Below are 24341 nucleotides of genomic sequence, written 5' to 3' on the forward strand. Positions count from 1 at the left end.
AGTAGCAAGTTTCCTGGTAGAAAGATTGACCTACTCTTCCAGTGGTATCACTCGATCTTAGCATCTGCTAGTAATGCTGTAGCTTACATGGACAGACAGTGACAGGTCCCAGGGCTGCAGGAAGTCCGCAGTACGTGTTTGTGAACGTGGTTTTCTCAGTTCACCCAGTGACCCTTCGCTGAGCTCGAGACCCTTCATTGAGCTCCACCTTCTGCTCTCAAGTGGGTCTGGAGCCTGGGGAACAGTTCGGGAGTACAGGTGAAACTTCTCGAATTGCCTGTTCCTTCTTTCTGAAAATGACAAATTGCAGAATACACAGACACATGCACATGAAATTTTAATAAAGATAAAAAGCCTAAAATATACTCTAACTCTTCAAAAAACATTTTTATAAAAGATGAAAGGAAGGAGGCCCTCTTTGTGACTGGAATGCTGGCTCTGAGCAGAGTCAGGGCGACGCGGCAGGGCGCTGGCTTTCCAGCTGGGTCAGCCATCATGAGGCTCAACACGAGAGGAGGTGGGATGGCTGCTTTGGTTGTAGCATTAGCAGGGGGAAGACAGCTGCTTAGAAGCACGGTGGGAAGCAGATGTGGTGAGGTGCCGTACTGTTCTGCTTACGAAGATGGGGATGTCTAAGACCGTGTTTATACTACCTGATAGCCTAAAACAGCATTACTTGAGTCATGGACTAAAAGGAACCTTAAACATTGCCCAGCCCAGCCCAGGTGTCCATCTCTGTCGCACTGAGACTTGTAAGGTGTCCTTGCTGCTTTGTGGCAGTGTGACTTAGCTTTCCAAGCAGGGGTCTGGATAGCTTTTTCCATGAAAATTCAGGGGTCTTTCTTTGATACCCTTGTGACTTGTCATTCAGGGGATGGCTTCCACTGTTTAAGGCTGAAGCCTAGGTGATCTCATAGAACAGGGTTCACCAAATAAGGCCAATTTGGCCACCACCTGTTATTGTAAATAAGTTTTTATTGGAACATAGCCACAGCCATTCAATTACATGCCTGTGGCTGTGTCTGCACTACTGTATCCACGGGGACCTCTCGTCTGCAAAGCTGAAAATGTTTACTATCTGACCCTTTACAGAGAAAGGCTGCCAGTCGCGCTGTTGTCTAAAAGAGTCTGAGCTCCACCTGGTGTTAACTCTTCCAAATTGTACTAGTCCGTAGGATGGCTCGTCGACCTGCACGAGCGTCATAAACTTGCTGGGGGACCAGAGCAGGGGCGGCGGTGGCTACAACCCGGCTTTCCTTCTGGCATCACCTGGTCTCTGCCCTTCAGCCCCTGCCCCGTCTCTGTTTTGGAAGTGGTCCATCACAGTTCCTTCTCAATTTGTTAGGCCTCGAAGGGAGAATCCTTTCTCTGGCTTTGGAGTCTAAGAACAGGTTTCTGCATACTGCAGAAGGGTGGCTGACTGACAGCCTCACTAATCCTGGGGAATGGCGAGCTGTCATCTCATCCGCAGAGGCACAGACCACACCTTCAGGAACTGCAGCCTGGGTGAGGGCACAGCCTGCTTAAATGCATCGCAGGACTCCCAGAGGGGTCTCTCAGGGCGGGCTGGTGTGTGCACAGGCCTGGCCATCTGTCCTCTAGAGGCCTGAGGAGAGAGGTCACAGAGGGGACTGACTCCAGCTAGGACCTTTTCTGTCACGGTGTCCTTTTTCATCCAGTTTTTAGACCTCATCTTCCTGGGTGTTAGAAACTCGTGAGGTTGGTGGAGTGTAACAAGAACGTCTTAAATCCTTTGAAGAAAAAACAAAGTGAAGCATGAGGAGAATGACAGGCATTCACACTCCTCTTTAAACGGGCTGCTTCCTGTTTCTCTTAGTGGCCCTCAGGGCCTCTGTCACCCAGAGGACCCCACGTTCTTAGAGCACCAGGATTCTACCATATGGCTGTGCACATGGGAGGACCCTGCGTTCTTAGAGCACCGGGATTCTACCATATGGCAGTGCACACGGGAGGACCCTGCGTTCTTAGAGCACCAGGATTCTACCATATGGCTGTGCACATGGGGAGGACCCCGCGTTCTTAGAGCACCAGGATTCTACCATATGGCAGTGCACACGGGGAGGACCCCGCGTTCTTAGAGCACCAGGATTCTACCATATGGCAGTGCACACGGGGAGGACCCCACATTCTTAGAGCACCAGGATTCTACCATATGGCTGTGCACATGGGGAGGACCCTGCATTCTTAGAGTAGCAAGATTCTACCATATGGCAGTGTACAGGGGGAGGACCCCGCGTTCTTAGAGCACCAGAATTCTACCATATGGCAGTGCACATGGGGAGGACCCCCGCATTCTTAGAGCACCGGGATTCTACCATATGGCTGTACACATGGGGAGGACCCCGCATTCTTAGAGTACCAGGATTCTACCATATGGCAGTGCACACGGGGAGGACCCTGTGTTCTTAGAGCACCAGGATTCTACCATATGGCAGTGCACATGGGGAGGACCCCATGTTCTTAGAGCACCCAGGATTCTACCATATGGCAGTGCACACGGGGAGGACCCCGCGTTCTTAGAGCACCAGGATTCTACCATATGGCAGTGCACACGGGGAGGACCCCACATTCTTAGAGCACCAGGATTCTACCATGTGGTGGTGCACATGGGGAGGACCCCGCGTTCTTAGAGCACCAGGATTCTACCATATGGCAGTGCACACGGGGAGGACCCCACATTCTTAGAGCACCAGGATTCTACCATGTGGTGGTGCACATGGGGAGGACCCCGCGTTCTTAGAGCACCAGGATTCTACCATATGGCTGTGCACATGGGGAGGACCCCTGCATTCTTAGAGCACCAGGATTCTACCATGTGGCAGTGCACATGGGGAGGACCCCGCGTTCTTAGAGCACCAGGATTCTACCATATGGCTGTGCACATGGGGAGGAACCCCGCATTCTTAGAGCACCAGGATTCTACCATGTGGCAGTGCACACGGGGAGGGGCAGCCTCCACCGACTACATCCCCATCTTTAGGAACATGTGGGCTCAGTATTGCAACTTTTAAATGTGAAATCACAGGCTGTTCCTCTTCCCTGCCCTCCTCCTTCCAGTAACGACTCTGGTTCTTTTCTCCAAGGGCACGGCTGTGTCAGGTTGCTCTGGGTTGAAATGAATTCTTGTGTTGTTCTTGGATGGGTGTCTGGGTGCGTGTTTCTGTTTCCTGCTTTTTTGTGTGTTGTCTCCATTATTTCAAGAATAGGTGTTCTATAAGCCAGTATTTGATAATTAGTTGGGGGTTTCTGATTTGTTTTTATGGAGTGGATGTGCTAGGCAAGCTTTTAAAAAGATATATTAATATTTCAGGTGACTTACCACCATATAAAGATCTCAAATCCAAATTATGTTTGTGGATTCTTAATCCTAGTACAGTTAGGCACTGCACGATGAAGGGCCATGTGTATGACAGTGGTCCCGTGAGATTACACTGGAGCTGAGGTCACAGCCATCGTACAGAATTCTTTTTTCTTTTTTCTGAGACAGAGGGTCTTGCTCAGTTGCCCAGGCTGTAGTATAGTGGTGCAATCTCAGCCCACTGCAACCTCTGCCTTCCAAGTTCAAGTGATTTTCCTGACTCAGCCTCTTGAGTAGCTGAGATTACAGGTGCCCACCACCATGCCTGATGAATTTTTGCATTTTTAGTAGAGACAGGGTTTCACCATGTTGGCCAGGCTGGTCTTGAACTCCTGGCCTCAAGTGATCCTCCAGCCTCGGCCTCCCAAAGTGCTAGAATAATTCTTTATGTGTTTGTGGTGATGCTGGTGTATACAAACCTACTGCACTGCCCTGTGTATATATAGAAGTCTGGCACATACAATTATGTACAGTACATAATACTTGATGATAATTTGTGGTTACTGATTTACATATTTACTATACTCTTCATCATTATTTTAGAGTGTACTCCTTCTACTTATAAAAAAAATTAACTGTAAAATGGCCTCAGGCAGGTCCTTCAGGAGGTATCCAGAAGAAGGTATCATTGTCACAGGAGATGGCAGCTCCATGTGTGTTACTGGGGCACGATGTGGAAGTGGAAGAAGGTGGCATGGATGATCCTGCCCTTGTGTGTAGGCCTAAGCCAATGTGTGTGTTTGTGTCTTAGTTTTTTAACAAAAGTTAAAAAGTAAAAAACAATTAAAAATTTTAAAAACAGAAAAAAGCACTTAGAATAAGGACAGAAAATAATTTTGAACATTTGTGCAGTGTGTTTGTATTTTAAGCTGTTATTACAGAGTTAAAAAGTAAAAATTAAAAATGTATAAAGTAAAAAAGTTACAGTAAGCTAAGGTTAATTTCTTATTGCAGAACTAATTTATTATTGTGCAACGGCCAGTCCTGCACATTCCAATTATGGTAAGTGCCCTGCACAGGTGAACCATTTTTTATCTTTTATACCGTATTTTTGCTGTAGGTTTTCTGTTTAGATACACACACACTTGGCACTGTGTTACAACTGCCTACAGTATTCAGTAACACGCTGTGGTGTGTAGCCTGGGAGCACAGGCTCTGCCATACAGCCTAGGCGCGCGGTATGCGGTGCCATCTAGGTTTGTTCTAAGTACGCGCTATGATGTTCGCCCAGATGAAATCGCTTCACAAAGCATTTCTCAGAATGCATCTCCACTGTTACGCGACACTTGGCTGTAGGAAATTGCTTACAAGCCTGGAGTGTGCTTAGTGTGTGTGTCTTTGGAGGGAGAGGTGGGAGTGGGAAGTGATTCCCTTGAGTCAACAGGAAGCGAATGCTGCCAGCTTCTCTCTTACGGAGAGACTTTCACATCCGAAGAGGCAGATGCGTGCACTCTGTCATGGCCAACTCAGAGCTCAAGTTCCTGCCATGTGCGGAGCTCCGGCCCAGGCCTGTCCCCCGAGGTGGTGTGCACACTCTTCCTTTGCTGTGTGTGAGCCTATACCTGAAAAGCTCTTTTGCTTCTGTTTGTTTTTAAAGGTTCCCGAATGACATTTCTCCTTTATTTTTTTAGGCATATAACAAAACATAGACCTGTTTTGAGGTGGCTTGTTACCCAAGGGTGCCTCACTGTCATCTGTACCACCAGGAAGATGAACTGTGAAGGCTCCTTTAAGGGGCAGGAGTAGCAAAGCTGTCCTAGGCCAACCAGAAATTCATCTTTCATGCACAGTGACATGTTGATAAGAAAGTATAGTCAGTATGAAACTGATAACAGGTTGTAGATGGCTTTCTATGGTGTATCCCAGTCTCTGGGATTGTGAAGAATACCAGTGTCGAAGATTCAGCAGTTTGTGTGGGGAGGCGGGGGCAGGATGGGGGTTTGGTTGCCAAAAGAGTTTGGGAAATGCTAGCTTAAACAAAAAAGAGAGAAAGTTTCTTTCATGTCAGGATTTATGAATGCCTGTGAGTCCAGTGTCAGTGATGACTTTCTAGTGACAGTCTTCGAGACTTTCTAAATATTAAGTGATCAAGGCCCCTGCCCCACTTCTAGTTCCAATAGAATGCCATTCACAAGATCTGGGAGACACTCTCTTAGCCCTCTCCTGGAACCCCCGGAATTTCTCAGCAGCCCAGGCCCTCCCGCTGCCCGTGGCCCCTCCTCCCAGGTGCCAGGTGGTCTTCCAGCCTCTCCAAGTGCCCACCCTCCTGCCTCTTCCTCCCACCGCAGCTGATCTAGGGGTTTCTTGGCCACATTTCCCTTGAGAGAGAGTGGGATTTGCCCCTGTCCACAGAGAGCCTCATTTCTACCTGAAGATGTATTTGTCAGTGGCTAGAACAGGTTCATGTCTGTTTCCCCTTGGGGAATTCTGAAACCTTCCTGCCCGGGAGTCTGTAACACAGCAGCACAGGACCGAGCTTCCTTTAGCAGTGCTGAGTAAGTAGGCAGCGGCACTCTGAGAGCCCAGGGCTGGGCAGTCGCCCCCGACTTCCCAGCAGCTCTGTGGTAGTGGGGCGGGAGCAGCAGGGACGTACCTTAAGATTTCTCCAGTGTCTGACTCTTACTTTGTTTCCTGAAATAATCAGAGAAAAGTCGTTTAATGAAAAAGAGACCGTGTACCTTGAATCCTACAGCTACCTCAGTCCAGGCTGCCTGCTGAGATCCTGTCTTTAGCTCACATACATTCCACGGTGGGGGACACCATTAGTCCAGACACTGCTGTGGAGATTAGCATTTTAGTTTGTGCGCCTGCCTGGCTTGAGGCGGCAGTTTGGGAATAACAAGGCTAGAAACCTGGCTGGCTGTGAGTCAGAGAGAGAGAGGACGGACGTGGGAGGAAGCAAGCAACAGCTACCCTAGGGAAGAGCCGGTGATGTGCACAGGCCGAGCAGCACGGCTGGTGAGCTGCAGGCTGTGGCCTCGCCCTGACACTTGGTAATGCCAAACAAGTATGTGTGGCTACTCATTGGTCTATGAGGGCGATGACAGGCTTCGACTCTGTGGTTTCTAAATCATATGATATTCTCAGGTACTTCTTTCAGCAAACCCCAAACAGTAGTAATTCTTGTAACTACCTTGAACCCTTTGTGGAAAGAACCTGGGTGTGAGTGAATAAAAAGTAAACAGCGATGCGCTATATTGGCCATTAAATACTCGGGGCTGTCAGTAACACCCTGTACTTCCCAATTGTAGCACCATGTTCTCTGTGAATATGCATAACCAGAGTGACCCCCCAGCACCCACCTATGACCTCCCCCCAGCACCCAGCATGCCCGGCTGTGCCCCTCTGGGTATGCTCACATGCACATATATGGACATGCAGTTTCGTAGCAGAACGTGGCTGCCCAGGGGCTGCCTATCTGGGCGAGTAGACTGCCTGGCTCAGCCCACAGGCCTGCAGCATCCCATAGCACTGCCGCCCTTGCCCCATCACCCTGTGGGCTACATGCAGGACATGGCATGGGCCTGCTCCCCAGAGGCACCTGTTTGGGGTCTTCTTGAGGCTTGTGCTTTCACAGCTCTCTTTGAAGCAGATGTCTTGGTGAACTCTGTAGACTCTTTTATACCTGTTGTCACAAGAAAGCTTTGTAAAACCAGACAATGAAGCACAATGTTGCCAACTGCTTAACCTAGGCTATGTGAACCCACAGGTAAACCTGAAGGTGCTTGAGGGAAAAGCTGCTATTTCCTGAATGAAACGTTACCTCCTATTGATGTATTAAAATGTCTAACATAAAGGTCATGTGATTTGTAACAAATTTATTGAGGTACAATAATATGCATAAAATAAACCCATTTTAATGTGCATTCTGATGAGCACTGACAAAGGATATGGTACTAAAAATAAAATGTGAAATTTCAAAGACATGTCAGTGCTAGAGGCAGGCCACTTGGCCTGAGGCCTGGGGAAGGTATGACCTCACTTTTCTGTTTTTCTGGGTACTTCACAGAGAAGTTTGAGAAGTGTTGGGGATTCAGGATTCGGATGTAGGCATTGTAGAACAGGAGACCCGATTTCATCTCCTGCCTCTTCCATTTATTAATCAGGCTACTTCGAGCAAGTCTCTTGAAGTTTTAAGCCCCACTTGCAGGTAAAATGGGACCTGCTCATACCATCTCTCTTACAAGTTTGTAGATAATGATGGATGGGAAGGCGTTTTGTCTTTTGTTAAAGTTCTCAAATGTCAGCGCTGTTTAAAAGGGAAATCCAAGGAGTTCCGCAGGCAAAGCTCCAACTCATATGCTAAGTCTCACAGAACCTTTAGGATCTAAAACCTGCGGTAAGACTTCCATTTCTGGGCATGAAAGAGTAACAGAATCTGGAATTAACCTCCCAATGTGAACAACCAGAGAACTGGACAAAATATAGTAACTAACTGTATGTCAGATGTTCGAAAACAGACAACACAAGACTGTAATCCCCGAGGGAAGAGAAACAGATGAGATGAGTCCTGTGGTCAGCCTGGAACTCAGCCTAAAGAAGTTTTTGGAGGCATCACAGAGAAAGGGGATCCAAGCAGTGGTCACACTGAGTTGAGGAAACAGAGACTGAAGTTGGGGAGGCAGAGGCAGCTGGAATTTGTGGGCAGAGTACTGAAGAGGAGGGAACTGTGCACAGGAGGAACTCCAGAAATCTGTGTAGCGTCCCCTTGGGCCTGTGGTTGGAAATAAAGCTGTGCATGCATAGGGTGAATCCCCACAAGGCAAAGAAGAACTACTGAGGAGTTGAACGATTCCCAGAGACAGAGTAGAGAGATCTTGTTTATTAATAGGCCATCCACAGAAACCCCAGAAAGGGCCAGGTGCGGTGGCTCGCTCCTGTAATCCCAGCACTTTGGGAGGCCGAAGCGGGCCCATCACTTGAGGTTGCGAGTTTGAGGCTAGCCTGGCCAACATGGTGGAACCCTGTCTCTACTAAAATACAAAAATTAGCTGGGCATGGTGGTGTGTGCCTGTAATCCCAGCTACTTGGGAGTCTGAGGCAGGAGAATCGCTTGAAACCAGGAGGGCAGAGGTTGCAGTGAGCTGAGATCGCTCCACTGCACTTCAGCCTGGGCGACAGAGCAAGACTCCATCTCAAAAAAAAAAGAAAAAAACCCCAGAAAGGTCATGTCATAGAAGTAGGGCAAAAGGCTACTCCAAAGCCACCCTAAAACAAGCCTCAGAAGGATCAAACTATACTCAGATAATGCCTTGCAGAGAAAAAACATTCTTGAAAAGAAAACAACAAAAAAATCCAGCATTCAGTAACATAAAACTTACAATGCCCAGTATCCAATAAAAAACTTTATAAGACATTCAAGAATCATTTGACTAATCAAAAAAGTGACCCATAACCTAGAGAAAAATAATCAAATAGAATAAGACTCAGACATGAGAATGATGACAGAAATAGCAGACAAGGACCTTAAAATATACATTATAAATTCGTTCCACATGTTCAGTGATCTAAAGGAAAATATAAAGATAATGACGGAAATTGGAGCATCTGAGAAACAACTAAATGAAACTTCTGGAGATGATAAAACACAGTATTAATAAAACTTTTGTTGAACAGGATTAATGGTAGCTTAGATGCTGCAGAAGAAAAGATCAATGACCTTAAGTGAATAGCAATAGAATCTGTCCAAAATGAAAAGACTGAAAAAGTTGAGAAGAGCTGCAGTGACCTGTGGGACAGTATCAGTCTAATACACGCATAACTGGAGTCCCAGAAGTAGAAGAAATGGAGGGACAGGAAAAATATATGAAGAAATAATGGCAAAAATTTTAAATTTGACAAAACTAAAACCCCAGAAATACAAGAAGCTTAAACTCCACAGAATCAAAACGTAGCCATACCGAAGCACATCATAATTAAATAGTCCAAAAACAGTAATAAAGGGAAAACACAAAAGGGGCAGGAAGACACATTCCATACAGTGTAACACAGGTGAGAATGACTGCAGTCTTCTTGTCTGGAACTATGCAAGCCAGAAGACAAAGGCATGACAACTTTAAAGTCATGAAAGAAAAAATATAACTGTCAACCAAGAAGTCTATATTCAGCAAATATATTCTTCAAAAATGAAGGTGAAATAAAAATCTTTTCAGACAAACAAAAGCAGAGAGAATTCATCCCCTGCAGACCTGTGCTGTAAGAGATGTTAGAGTTAAGTTCTCATGGCAAAGAGAAATGATACCAGACAGAATCCTAGATCTACAAAAAGGAATGAAGAGTGCTGGAGTTGGCAGGCAGATGTGCAAGTAAATACAAAATACTTTACTTTCAATATCTAAAACAAGATAATTTTTGAGTGCAAAAATAACATATTGTGCAGTTCACAGTGTATGTGGAAGGAAAAAGTCTCGTGATAATTCAAAGGATGGGAGGGAAGTGGAAGCTTGATGTCAGCCGCTGCCATGGACAGTGAAGTTGTCTAGTAGTGATTAAAGGTATGTGGCGTGAAGTTGAAGATGTTATGGTAAATCCTAGACGCTGCCAGCCGGGCACGGTGGCTCACGCCTGTAATCCCAGCACTTTGGGAGGGTGAGGTGGGTGGATCACCTGAGGTCAGGAGTTTGAGACCAGCCTGGCCAACATGGTGAAACCCTGTCTCTACATAAACTTCGTCTCTACTAAAAATACAAAAATTAACAGGGTGTGGTGACAGGTGCCTGTAATCTCAGCTACTCAGGGGGCTGAGGCAGGAGAATTGCTTGAACCCAGGAGGTGGAGGTTGCCATGAGCCGAGATCGCACCATCGCACTCCAGCCTGGGGGACAAGAGCAAGACTTCATCTCAAAAAAAAAAAAAAAAAAAAAATCCTAGATGCTGCCATCATGTTGAACTCATATAATAGTAATTAAAGGTACATTGTGTTAAGGTGAAGATGTGTATGGCAAATCCCAGAGCAACCTCTAAACAATAAACTTAAGTATAACCAGTAAGCCCATAGTGGAGGCAAAATGGAATCCTAAAAAGTAATCCAAAATTAGGCAGGAACAAAGAAAAAAGGAACAAAAAGCAGGTGGGAAAAATAGAAAACAAACAGTAATACGGCAGTTTAAATCCAACCACATCAGTCATTATGCGGAAGGTAACGTAAATGGTCTAAATACTCCAATAAAAACCAGACTCTCAGACTAGATATAAAGCAAGACCCACCTCTATGTTAAATACAAGGAAGTCACTTGAAATATGCAGAGAGGTTAAAAGTGAACGGATAGTATGCTTTCAGGAAGTGAAGGGTCTTCTTGTTGGATACTTGGTGGTCACCAGCAGGCACTGGTGTAACTAAGCACAGCGGGAAGATGGTAGATACTGTGGATTCAGACTCTCACTGCACAGAATCCAAATTCAGTAGGTTGTCAACACGGCTTCCCAAATCCCAACACAGATTAGTATCTCATGTGTTCCTGCTACATATTACGCCTGGCTTCATGTCCAAGCTCCAACGAAGCTTCTACCCTTGCCCATCTACATCCCATTCTCCACAGAGCATCCAAAGTAGTTTAATGGAATATGTCACTCTTCCGCTCAGAACCCTTCGGTGGCTCCCTATTTCATGACGGACAAACACCAGAGTCCTTCTGTGGGTCTCCATGGCCCCAAGGGTTCCCTGTCCCTCACCTCTCACCACTCTCCACTTCTCCCCCAACATGCTGGGGACACTCCTGACTTGGGGCCCTGGTAACTGGTCCTCTGGCTGTCTGGAACGTCCTTCCCTCAGATGTCCATCCCTCCTCCATGTCTGTTCAGCATCACCCTCTCCAGGAGGCTTGTCCTCTTGTCTCCAGGAGGGTGAACACCCTCTTGCTGCACCAGCCCCTGCCCATCCCCAGCAGGCTCTCCTAGTCTCATCCTGTCATCTCATCCTTTTTCCCTGTGCACTCACCACCTGCCACACCACACACCACACACTCACTGCTGTCTATTGTCTGTCCCCTCATCTGCAATGAACAGGTCCTGAAGGCAGGGCTTTGGTCTGCTCTGTTCCTGATGTGTGCCGAGTATCTAGAACAGTGCCCAGCACACAGCAGGTGCTAAGTAAGTCATCATCTGTTGACTAAATTGACTGTGTGACCAACAGAGTCCTAAAGTGTTAGCAGGGAAGGACCTAAGAGATGGGCTGGGCAGCTCTCCCTCCACAGCCCATTTTGGAGATGGGGGGCCTGAGGCCACATCATGAGTTAATGGCAGAACTGGGGCCGGTGTTCTCATGAGCTGTTTGTTTTTCCAGGGGACTCTGAGGAAGAGAAGAGAGGAAGGTCACATAGGTTGGCTCTGCCATCCAGTGGGGACTGGGCTGATGTGTGGGAAGGAAGACCTGGGGGCCGGGGGCCTGGGTTCTTCTCAGCCCCTGCTCCTGGGCTGCATGGACTTGGGGCAGTTACTCGGTTTTTCTGCCTCAGCTGCCTCATTTGTGACATGGAGGGAATCGGTGGTCAAAGCAAGTCCCTCCTGTGACTGCAGCCATCATCCCTCCTCAGGGCTAGCTGGGCAGCTTTGAGACAGCACTTTGAGGAGTCAAGAACACACTGCAAATGCGGTGAGGCAGAGGACAGAAAGCAACTTACACGTGGTGACAGACGCCTCCCTCCCAGACTGGAAAGGACTTTGTCTCGGAGAACAGCCTTGTGCAGGGGCGGGACACCTTTACACAGGCTGCGACAAAGAGGGGCCGCGGCTCACCAGGTGCTCCTGACGCTCCTCCTGCCCCTCCCGAGAGGCCTTGCCCAAGGGAGAGGGCGCGGGGGTCTGCAGCTGGCTTCCTCTAAGGTCAGGGAGAGGGCTCGGGGGTCTGCGGCTGGCTGCCTCTAAGGCTGGGAGAGGGCTCGGGGGTCTGCAGCTGGCTTCCTCTAAGGCCGGGGTGGGTCAGTATTGTGGAGGTGGGGAATCCCTTCTCCCGACACCGCTCTGGCTGGGTCAGGGAGCCCTCCGCAGCTGTGCCTCGCATGCTGTGGCTGTTCTGACCCCTGTGATGGGCAGCACCTCTCATCCTGGTGCTTGGGGCAGCAGCGCAGCCCCTGGGGGCTCAGGGGTCAGCCCCGTGCACCAGGCTCCCTGTCTGGCACCTCATGGTTTGGAGGCTCCCGTGGCAAACCCAGCTGTGGCCCAGCAGTCCTAGGCCGAGGCACAGGCTGTGTTGTAAGGGGCGCCCTGAGGCCAAGACCCGACTTACCGAGCTCGCAGCGTCTGCCTTTGAACCCTGGCCCGCAGTCACAGCGGTGGGTCTCTGCGCCTGGCACACAGGTGCCTCCATTCTGACAGGGGTTTTCTGAACAGTTGCCAGGGACATCTGGAAACAGAGGTCATAAGAGGTTAGTCACTGGGACCCCAGGACAGGCCTGCCTCATGGACATGTTGCTGTCCCTTCCTCAATGACCTGACCTGATGCAGGGTGGCCGTGCACTCCTCTGTGGCATGCTGCGGTGGCCTCCCAAACGCCTCTGGGCCCTAGAGCGTGGTCCCAGTTCAGGTGTTGAGAGAGCAGAGGTGAGGAGACAGGCCGCAGCGTGCTCGGCCCTGACCTCATTACTGGAAGGAAGGAAGATGAACAAGGAGGAGGAGGAAGAGGAGGGAGAGGGAGGGAGAAGCGGGACCTTCAGTGCTTAGCCCCCACTGGCCTGTGGCCCCTCCCCACCCCTGACCCTTGCTGGCTTTGCCCCTGAACACGGTTTCTGCTGCTTGGATGCTGAGGCCCCTCCTGGTGCTCTAATGGGACCCTCTGTGCAGAGCTGCCGTCCGTCCCCGGCAGTGGCCTCGCCACACTGGCCACAAGAGCTGGGCAGTCAGCAGTGACACAGGAAGGGGTCAGCCTGGCCTTTCTCCCTTAGTGTTCACTCTGTCCTTATTTTTTTCCTTATGATTATTATTTTTTAGCTTTGTCAAGATTCCTGTTTTAATTTTTAACTCAACATTGAAAAACACAGAAAAGTAAGAATTGTGCCCACTCCACCATGTCTGATAGTGAGGCCCGGCCTCCCCGACCATCCAATCCAGCACCCCCACCCTGTCTGACACTCCTCATCTACTTCACAGAGCCTCCCCGTGTGCCTGTCCCACGCATGCGGCCAGCCCAGGCCTTGCTGCTCCCGCTGGTCCCGAGCCCTGGGTTTCTCCCCCTGGCCGCTCCTCCTTCCTTGCTGGGTTCACTTTGGGTTTTCTCCCTTCTCTGCCCCTGTCCTCTGGGATATCCTTGTCTTTTTGCTATTTTTTTTTTTTTTTTTTTTTTTGAGATGGAGTCTCGCTCTGTCGCCCACACTGGAGTGCAATGGCGCGATCTCGGCTCATTGCAACCTCCGCCTCCTGGGTTCAAGCAATTCTCCTGTCTCAGACTCCTGAGTGGCTGGGATTACAGGTGTGCGCCACCACGCCCAGCTAATTTTTGTATTTTTAGTAGAGACAGGGTTTCAGCATGTTGGCCGAGCTGGTCTCGAACTCCTGACCTCGGGTGATCCACCTGCCCTGGCCTCCCAAAGTGCTGGGATTACAGGTGTGAGCCACCACGCCTGGCTGTCTTTTTGCCTTTCTTGATATGCTTAAAATGAGTTTTGGGCTTTTAAAAAAACCCTTTATTATGAAAATGTTCAAACCCACAACGTGTAAGCATGAAGAGCACCATGCACTCAGCTTCAACACTGATCAAAACTGGCCAGTCCTGCTTCATCTGTTTTTATCTGTCTGTCGCCCTCTTCCTCTTGAAGAATTTCAAAGCAGCTCACAGATATCATTTCTCCTGTGAACATGTCAGCAGTATCTAATACTAATTATTATTATTAGAAATTAGCAGTCATTCCTCAATATCATAAGAAATCCCAGGTCATGTTCGAATTTTCCTGGTCGTCTTAAGAATGTCATAATTTCAGATCTAACCTGATGAGGGCTCTTGGGGCCTGCACACTGCCTTTGTGTGGTGCACCTGAAGTCTCCTTCAACCTCCCGCTTTATTTGTGGAAAAAACAAGGTCATCTGTCCTGTAGAGTTCCCCACCTGAATGTGACTTACTGTTCACTTGTTCCCACCCCTGTGTTTCCTGTAAACTCTAATTAGAGAGAGGTGCTTGATAGGACTTAGGTTCAGATGGTCTTTGCAGGACTGCTTCTCAGGGATGCGTGTACACCCCCAGCCAGCCCAGGTGGCCTGTGATGTGTCCAAGTCCCGCTGGAGTGACACGAGGACTGGTCACTGGTCCAGTGTTGGCAGCTTGACCAACCCAGAATGAAGTCCCCACAGGCCTTGCACCTGATGGCTTGAGCAAGACATCGAGACCCCTGATCCAAGGGCTGTCCTCTCACAGGCCTGTGTCTGACCCTGTCGCTCCTGCCCTCACCAGCTGGAGAGTGGTCTGTGAAGACAGGCTTTCCCTCACCTACCCCGTGGTCACCCTGGACTGGTCCACACAGGCACAGCAGCGTGAAGGCTCCATCCTACTCCTTTACTTGTGTGCCTGCAGACCGAGTCGGTCCTCAGCAAGCTCCAAAGTTGCCCACTAGGTTGCTTTTTCTTTCTAAGCATCGTGATGAACACAGAGATATTGGTATATTTCATGGGCTTCCATCCATTGCTGTCAGTTGTTTTCCTGATGCTCAATTAATTCTGTCTTTGGACAGCGCGAGCCCTTCAGGTTGGCCTCCCCGCCCTCAGGACGCAGTCTGCTGTTTTGAAAGCTTGCTTGCTTTTTACACAACATGTCCTGGCTTACTTTGTCCACATCCTGCTTCGGGCTTGGAATCCCCCATTTCTCCAAAGATCACTGGTTTCTTGGTGAGAACGAGATCCAGAGCCCACAGCCTGGCACTCACACTGCTCCCTGTTAAGGGATGTCACAGCTTCAGGCCTTTCAATGAATAGAACTAGAAAATTAGGTTTCTTTAAAAAATAAACGCATTATGAGTTCATACTAATATTTCCATTTCAAATTAACAGAATCAAAAGGCAAACAAGATTTTATTTATTTATTTTGAGATGGAGTCTTGCTCTGTTGCCCAGGCTGGAGTGCAGTGGCAGGATCTCGGCTCACTGCAACCTCCAGCTCCTGGGTTCAAGTGATTCCCCCACCTCAGCCTCCCGAGTAGCTGGTATTACAGGCGCACAGCACCACGCCTAGCTAATTTTTGTATTTTAGTAGAGACGGGGTTTCACCATGTTGTCCAGGCTGGATTCAAACTCCTGACTTCAAGTCATCTGCCCGTTTCGGCCTCCCAAAGTGCTGGGATTACAGGTGTGAGCCACCACGCCCGGCCAAAACAAACAAGATTTTTAACTTCTTTCATTTTATATTTTTAATTCTTTACACTGAAAATCTTGGTGGTGTTAACAATTATTTTCTTTATCCTACCATATACATGTAATCATTTCAAAATAACAATACAAGTATTACTACTAACATTAAGATCACTGAGTATAGCCTAAAATTTCTTGGCAATGCTTTTTATCCTTAGACCATGTTCCACCAGGGGTGAACAGACTACTCTTATTAAAATCGCTTGCAATGACATTTTTTTCCTGTGTGGTTATGTCATCCACATGATAACTAGGTTTACTTATTTCAGTATGTTTTCAATTTTTAGGTGTTGCCTTTTCTTTTTATTGTTTTTAAAAACTTTTTTTTGGTTCTAAAGTCAAAACTGTAAAACAAGGTTCATTCAGAGAAGCCTAGCCAATCTCCAGTCCCATTATGCGGCTCTTTCCCTCCTCATTTAGTGGACCATCTTATTAGTTTCATTTCTTTATAAAAATGAGGACAAAATTTGTATTTCCCTTCTCCATTTTTCCTACACAAAAGATAACATACCAAAAACACTGTTCTGCACATTTTTTTTTTTTTTTGAGACAGAGTCTCGCTCTGTCGCCCAGGCTGGAGTGCAGTGGCACGATCTCGGCTCACTGCAAGCTCCTACTCCCGGGTTCACGCCATTCTTCTGCCTCAGCCTCCTGAGTAGCTGGGACTACAGGCACCTGCCACCGCGCCCGGCTAATTTTTTGTATTTTTAGTAGAGATGGGGTTTCACCCTGTTAGCCAGGATGGTCTCAATCTCCTGACCTCGTGATCCACCTGCCTCAGCCTCCCAAAGTGCTGGGATTACAGGCGTGAGCCACCGTGCCCTGCCTTTTTTTTTTTTTTTGAGATAGAGTCTTACCCTGTCACCCAGGCTGGAGTGCAATGGTGCAATCTCGGCTCACTGCAGCCTCCGCCTCCTGGGTTCAAGCAATTCTTCTGCCTCAGCCTCCTGAGTAGCTGGGATTATGGGCGTGTGCCACCACGCCTGGCTAATTTTTGTATTTTTAGTAGAGACAGGGTTTCCCTGTGTTGGCCAGGCTGGTCTCGAACTCCTGACCTCAAGTGATCCACCTGCCTCAGCCTCCCAAAGTGCTGGGATTATAGGCGTGAGCCACCGCGCCTGGCCTGCACATAACTTTTTTTAAGCCAGCTTTATTGAGATAATTCATATAACATAAAATTCACCCAAAGTGTACAATTTATTGGTTTTAAGCATATTCACAGATACAGGCATCCATCAGCACAATTTTAGAACATTTTCGTGACCTCAGAAAGAAACCTTGTACCCTTTGGCTGTTACTGCCTTCCCCATCCCCTCCACCCTCCAGTCCTAAGCAACCACTAATGTACTTTCTGTCACTAGAGAGCTCCCTCTGCTGGACTTTCATATGAATGGAATCATAGTACATAGAGTCTTTTGTGTCTGGCTTCTTCCACTTAGCATAATGTTTTCAAGATTCATCCATGTTGTAGCATGCAGCATAGTTCCTTGTTTTATGGTTGAATCATGTTCCACTGAGTGGATATACCACGTTTTGCTTATCCTTTCTTTTCTTTTTTTTGAGATGGAGTCTAGTTCTGTCTCCCAGGCTGGAGCGCAGTGGCACAATCTCGGCTCACTGCAAGCTCCACCTCCCGGGTTCAAGCGATTCCCCTGCCTCAGCCTCCCGAGTAGCTGGGACTACAGGCGGTCGCCACCACGCCCAGCTAATTTTTGTATTTTTAGTAGCGACGGGGTTTCACTGTGTTGGCCAGGCTAGTCTCCAACTCCTGACCTGGTGATCTGCCCACCTCGGCCTCCCAAAGTGCTGGGATTACAGGCGTGAGCCACCGTGCCCGGCCTCTTACCCTTTCATTAGTTGATTGACACTTTGGTGGTTTCCACTTTCTGGCTTTTGTGCTGTGCTGCTATGAATATTTGTGTACAGGACCTCGTATGGACATAGGTTTTCATTTCTCTGGGGTATATACCTAGGAGTGGAATTACTGGGTCATATGATAACTATTGGTTTAATCCTTTAAGGAATTGTCAGACTGTTTTTTTCTTCCCCAGAGCAGCTGCACCACTTTACAGTCCCACCAGAGGGTTCTGATCTCTCCGCGTCCTCACCAATGCTTATTATTATCTGACTTTTTAACTCCCGCCATCCTAGTGGTTTTGATATGCATTTCCCTGCTGACTAATGATGTCAAGGATCTTTTCAATGCGATTACTGGCCATCTGCATATTTTCCTTGCAGAAATGTCTGTGCAGGTCCTTTGCCCATGTCTGAATTGGGTTGTCTTTTTACTGTTCAGTTGTCAGAGCTCTTTATTTAGATAAGGGTCTCTGATCAGGTGTGATTTGCCCGTCTCTGATCAGGTGTGATTTGCATGTTTCCTCCACTCCACAGTTGTCATGTCACTTCCTTGATGGCATCCTTTGAGGCACAGAAGTTTTAAGTTTTGATGAAGAGCAGTTTACATATAGATTTTTGTTGTTGCTCACTTTTATTGTTGAGCCTAAGGGCCCTCATGATCCAAGGTCATGAAGATTTACTATGTTTTCTTCTAAGAGTTTTGGTTTTAGCTCCTAACATTTAGGTTGTTGGTCAATTTGTGTTAATTTGTGTTATGAGGTATATGGTACGAGGGGTCCGGCCTCATTCTTTTTGCACGTGGATATCCAGCTGTCCCAGCATCATTTGCTGAGAAGACTATTCATTCCACATTGAATGGTCTTGGCCCCCTTGTTGAAGTCAGTTGGCCATTGATGTGTGGTTTATTTCTGGACTCTCAATTCTTTTTTTTTTTTTTTTTGAGATGGAGTCTCGCTCTGTCGCCCAGGCTGGAGTGCAGTGGCGCGCTCTTGGCTCACTGCAAGCTCTGCCTCCCGGGTTCACGCCATTCTCCTGCCTCAGCCTCCTGAGTAGCTGGGACTCCAGGTGCCCGCCGCCGCACCCGGCTAATTTTTTGTATTTTTAGTAGAGACGAGGTTTCACCGTGGTCTCCATCTCCTGACCTGGTGATCCACCCACCTCGGCCTCCCAAAGTGCTGGGATTACAGGCGTGAGCCACCGTGCCCAGCTGTGGACTCTCAGTTCTTTTCCACTGATCTAAATGCTTATCCTTAATCCATTACCACACTGACTCCATTACCACTGCTTTGTAGCAACTTCTGACATTAGGAGGTGTGAATCCTCCTACTTTTTTCCTCTTTTTCAGAATTGTTTTGTTATTCTGGGTCCCTTGCAATTCTACATGAATTTTAGACATGGTACACAACTGTCCAGAGACATCTTAACAGCAGCCCTACAGAATATGGCTACGTGCAGGGGTGTTTAGAATCCATGAGCTACTATCATCAGTGCTTACCTGCCGTGTGTGGGACAGTTGTGGCTACAGAGACTGTGACAGACACTTGCACCGTTCTTGGGCCGCTGGGCCCTACACCTGCGGCTCATGCAGCCCCAGGATGGGAGGTCACCAGAGAGCTGCCCACCACAGCCTTGTCCTGTGCAGACATCAACACTAAATCCTGGGTTTATGGTCACACACTCACACATAAATAAAAACAGAAGGCTGCTTTGAATGGGTTGGGGAACAGGGATGGGGCTGCAGGCTGAGGATAAATTACAGAGCACAGCGGCTTACATTCTGCCCTTGCCTGGTATTATATAGGGAAGGCAACTGTCTGTCTTTCTCAGCGGCGGCCACCCAAACCACTGGTGCAGCTATCTAGGGGGATAAAACCAAGCTAGTCCAAGAGCCCTGCTGGGGCGAGACGCTGGGGAAAACAGGAATAATCTGACTAGTTTCAGCACACACTCCTTTGCTTCTGCCCCTCCAAACCTCTAGGATGACCAGCTACAATCTCGAGAACCTGCCTCCTCTCCATGAGATTCTCCCTCAGGCTTGAGGTGCAGTCCTGACTTGGATAGTTGCTTGGTGAGGAAACACCAGTCAGGAGTGTTAACTGTGCTTTGGGGGGTACATGGGACTCTCTGGGGATCCTCCTTTTCTTGAGAAAAATAAAGTCTAACAGCTTCCAGAGAGAATGAGATTATCCTACCAGGAAATAATAGTTAACAACTGTGGCAGCGATACTGGACACAGATGACAATGGACTAATATTTGAAGAAGTGAACAAGCAGGGAACTTTGCACCTAGAAGTTTATATCCATCCAAACTGTCCTTCAGATGTGAGGGCTAATAAGAATTTTTACAGGCACACAGGGCCTCAGAGGTTTGGCCATTTAAAGTCCCAGCAAGTACTTTGTGGAACTTCACAAGCTGATCCTAAACTTTCATAAGCAAGCAAAGGACTAAGAACAGGTGAGACACGCTTGATGGTCAAGTTGGGAGGACTCCGGGCCCCACAGCACAGCCACCAAAGCTGCCATCATTAAAGTAGTTGCTGTTGGCTCAAAGAAGGTAAAACCACAAAACAGAGGAGTGAACCCAGAAATGGACCCATGCATATGTGAACACCAGATTGACAGCACAGTTGGCACTGCAGCGCTGTGGGGAGGTAACGAGCATGCATAAGAAAAAGAACTAGCTGCTACTTTATACAAAAATCAGGTGAGCTGTAGGTCTGGGTTTTAATTTATTTTTATATGTTTGAGACAGGGTCTTCTTCTGCCACCCAGGCTAGAGTGCAGTGGCATGATCGCAGCTCACTGAAACCTCTGCCTCCCAGGTTCAAGCAATTCTTATGCCTCAAGCTCCCGAGTAGCTGGGATTACAGGCGAGCTCCACCATGCCCGGCTACTTTTTGTATTTTTAGTAGAAACAGGTTTTGCCATGTTGGCCAGGCTAGTCTCAAACTCTTCCCTGGCCTCAAGTGATTCGCCTGCCTAGGCCTCCCGAAGTGCTGGGATCACAGGTGTGAGCAGGTCTGACTTTTAAAAGGCAAACGATTAACCTTTAAAAGGATATAATTTTATATAGAAAACCCCAAAGAATGTAGGACAAGAATAGGAGATTTGGCAAGATGGCTGGCTATAAGGTCAGTATGCAAAAGTCAAATAAATATCTATACTCCAGTAATAAATAATCAGGAAAAGTAATGTTTTTAAGTATATACTAGTATCAAGCTATATAATAGTATCAAACTATAAAATACCCAGGAATAAATCGGAATTCCATATAAAACTTCACTGAAAGACATTAAATAAGTCATGATGTCATATATGGAGAGATATCCCATGTCCATGGATATAGACTTACTATCCTAAAGATGTCAGTTTTCACAAAAATGGTCAATGGATTCAATGCACACCCAGTCATTATCTCAAAGGCCTTTTCCATTGAGTGTGACTAGAAGATTTGAAGGTGTATATGTGGCAGAAAAAAGGCCAAGGGTAGCAATGATACTTCTGAAGATGAAGAGTAAAGGAAAGGAAGTTTTGATGCTGACAGTGGGGGAAAAAGGGACTTTTTAGCATGAAGAGATGAAAAATCCAGTTTACCCATATGCATACAAAATGAAATTGCAGCCCAATTTCTCACACACACAGTCTACTTCAGATAGATTAATGACTTACTTACATGTCAAAGCAAAACTTTAAATCTTTGAGAAAAAAATATACATGAATAACTTTCTAACTTTCGTGTGGGGAAGGATATTTTTTAAAGAAGGCCCCCAAGTTGTTAACCACTAATGCTCGATAAATTTGATTATGAACTTTTCTCTATTAGGAAGTACCACCAAGAATGGGGAAAGACAAGCCAGAGGCTGGAAGAAGATACCTGCAGAACACAGAACTGACAAATGATCAGTATCAAAACATACAAGAATTTTGACAAATGAATGAGAAGAGTACAAATAACCCAGCAAAAAGTCAAAAGGCATGATCAGGCATTTCACAGAAGCAAACACCTTTGGTGGATGCCCATGAAGAGAGGCTCAGTCACATCAGTGCTCAGGAGACGCAAACCCAGATCCCAGGGATGTGCATCCCACCCGTTCTGCCTGCAGGATCTGCAAACCCGGCTAAACCTAGTTCTAGAGACTGGATTTACTGCATGTCTTCATCACTGCTGGAGGGAGCGCACTGCTATCTTAGAAAATGACTTAGTTCTCGTGTAATTTGGGCATTCACACATCCTCATCCTAGATCCAGCTTTTCCACTCTCGCACACGTACTGGAAAACCCGTACAGGAACATCTGCTGCAGCACTGCTCATACCAAACACAACCTACATGTTCTCTGCACAGAGAGGGGAGAGCTGGTCAGTTCACTCAGTGGACTCTGTGCTCAATAGTGGGTGTGAATAAGCCGCAGCCGCCCAGACCGCATGGGCCAACCTCCGTCTGAGAAAGCAGAGTGAAAACACAGGTCTAACGATCACACACGGCAAGATAATTATCTTGCAAAGAAAACTCACGTATTGTTCTGCCATACATATATGTACAATAAAATCACTCTCCCCACCTTCCACTCCGAAAAAAACAAAGGAATTCTAGGCTCAGGATCATGGTTAACTGTGGGGAGAGAGCAGGGGATGGTAAGGGAGAAGGTATTGTTCACATTCAAGTTTATAGGTTGGGTTCTTGATTTAAAGTCATTATTCAAAGGCTAATAACTAAATAAAAGGTAGCTAGCGTGAGCGTGCAACTTGAACCAAAGATCATGACTAGCTTTGCGCGTCGAGGGGCCATTAAAGAGTCTACTTTTCATGTTATCACTTAAAATCATTTTGCACCCACCAGGGCACGAGCGTCTCGTGCTGGCAAACACCACGTGACTGTAGTGACCTCGGGGCCAGCCTGGGGGTCATCTTGAATCTCTCCTGCTGAAGAGACCCAGGAGAGTAACACATGCCCCTCCAATTTCTGAGTTCTAGGAAATGAACACCTGGTATTTAAAGGGGCTGACATAATGCAAACCATCTGATGAAATGTTTGTTTTAGTTCACTTAAAGATCAAGACACAAGAGTCTTCACTCTGAATGGGCCACACCTTAATTAAGAGAATACTTCACTCACTGCGTCGGATGCACAAACCAGTCCTCCTGGTGCTCACGGGGGCTAGCAGCAAGTCCAGACCTCATATGGTGAGGGGGGAATGTGAACTTAGGGTTCAGCGAAACCGCCACTTACAAACGCACCCTCTGGCACCGCAGGTGCCCTTGATGTGTACAGATGTCCTTGACAAGCTGGGGGCATGGCTTGCGGGTGAGACCACGCTCAGCGGCTCACACCTTTACCAAGTACTAGGCCTTCTTTGGGGTTGGGTTGAGGGGTGATCCCAATCTGAGTCTGTGGTGGGACTCAGGGGAGAACAGGTCACCGGGTGCTAGGAGAGCTGTCCATAGAGGACACAGCCCCAAAGGATTAGAACCAGGAGAAAGGCAGAGTCTGACTCAGGGTGAGGAACACACACGTACTGATGCCGCCCGAAGGGGAACTGCCTCGTGAGCATCTGGGAACTCTTCCTGCAGGTGCTCAGCAGAGGCTTGGTGCCCGCAGGGCCACGCTGGCCTCGATTCTCACGAGGCAGAGCCCCGGACTAGGAGACAGTTCAGGTCCTGCGTAACCTGAGTGTCCGCAGGGCCCAGCTGGTCCTCAAGCTGGGGCTCGCCCAGTGGCTGCTCCCTCTGCTTCCCCCATCCTGACTCCGCCCGAATCCTGATGCTTCCCCCATCCTTCTCCTCTTTGGAGACGAGAGGGGTGAGGGGCCCAGAGGCAGGGGCTGGGGTGGGCTCTGTTGCATGTGGAGGTGAAGGAGGGGAGGGGAGGGGAGGGGAGGCAGCGGCAAAGCCAGTCTCTCTAGCTCAGACTCTGGGTGGTTTGGGTGGGTCCTGCCCCCTGGCCTGTTCCCGTCTGTGGGGTCCCACTGCTTGGGTGGTGTAGCTTCCCCCCATCTTCCCACACCGGGGTTCCTGGTGCACGGCCTCCCCTCAGGTAGGCTCTGTGCCTCCTGGTTCCTCACCGTGGGTGGTCCCTCCTGCCTGCAGCCTCTAAGGTCCCTGAGAGCAGTCAGTCCCAAAGTCCCCACCAGCGCTGCTGACTTACTTCCAATGTCCTTGTTGCCGTGTTCAGGGAGCTGGAGGGTCAGGCTGACCTGCTTGGGAGCTTCCTCCGTGTTCTCGAGCTGCGCCGAGGCTGTGGGTTCTAGGAGAAGCCAGGCGGTGACCACATGGCGCAGCTGCTTTGCACCTGGGATGGTCCTGGGGCCACCCTTTTGAGTGCTTCTATACCTCAGGGAGCACGGATGTCCTGGTGGGGACCAGGCTCCCTGCGTGGCCCCAGCACCTGTCGGCCCCAGTACTGCCTCCCCTGAAGGGCTGGCCCTCACGCTCCTGCTGACCCTCTGTTGGGGCTGAGCCTTCCACTTGCAGGGCCCCTCAGAGCTGCTTCAGGGACGGCCACCTGTGATCATGCTGAGAGGCCCCATCCTCACAGCTGATGCGGTTGCTTTCTTCTTAGGGTCAAATTCTGCATTCCTCTCCCTCCACCCCTGCTTCTTGGAGCCTGCGGCACCCCCTGCTCTCTCTGAGCTGTCCTCAGTCTGTACTGACCGTCCTCATGCCCTCGCCCCCAAATGCATCACTCTATGCAGGGATCTCAACCGCACCCTTGGGCACTTGACATCTGCTTCCATAGCTGCAAGTACAACGGGCCCCCTCTGTACTCCAGATCTCACCTGC

At 48.3% G+C, this 24341-nt stretch overlaps 1 protein-coding gene across 6 annotated transcripts in view; it reads right to left on the reverse strand.

Moving 5' to 3' along the window:
* Positions 1–324: 324 nt before the first annotated feature.
* The window catches only part of SNED1 (sushi, nidogen and EGF like domains 1), a 63854-nt gene continuing 39837 nt past the window's right edge, over positions 325–24341 (reverse strand). For 3 of the 6 annotated variants that reach the window (XM_058436531.1, XM_058436526.1, XM_058436518.1), the window contains 7 exons: positions 23707–23805; positions 12812–12958; positions 12603–12719; positions 11998–12085; positions 6921–7004; positions 5973–6010; positions 325–1751 (listed from right to left, as the gene is read on the reverse strand). In XM_058436531.1, the coding sequence (XP_058292514.1) occupies positions 5974–6010; positions 6921–7004; positions 11998–12085; positions 12603–12719; positions 12812–12958; positions 23707–23805 (572 nt within the window). In that variant the 3' untranslated portion in view covers positions 325–1751; position 5973. Of the gene's footprint in view, positions 1752–5972; positions 6011–6919; positions 7005–10585; positions 10761–11997; positions 12086–12602; positions 12720–12811; positions 12959–23706; positions 23806–24341 lie in introns of those variants that run through there. The other 3 variants (XM_032761607.2, XM_058436521.1, XR_009212856.1) reach the window with 3 other exon arrangements.

This window comes from Hylobates moloch, unplaced genomic scaffold (genome assembly GCF_009828535.3).
Source record: "Hylobates moloch isolate HMO894 unplaced genomic scaffold, HMol_V3 SCAFFOLD_1, whole genome shotgun sequence".
Lineage (NCBI taxonomy): Eukaryota > Metazoa > Chordata > Mammalia > Primates > Hylobatidae > Hylobates > Hylobates moloch.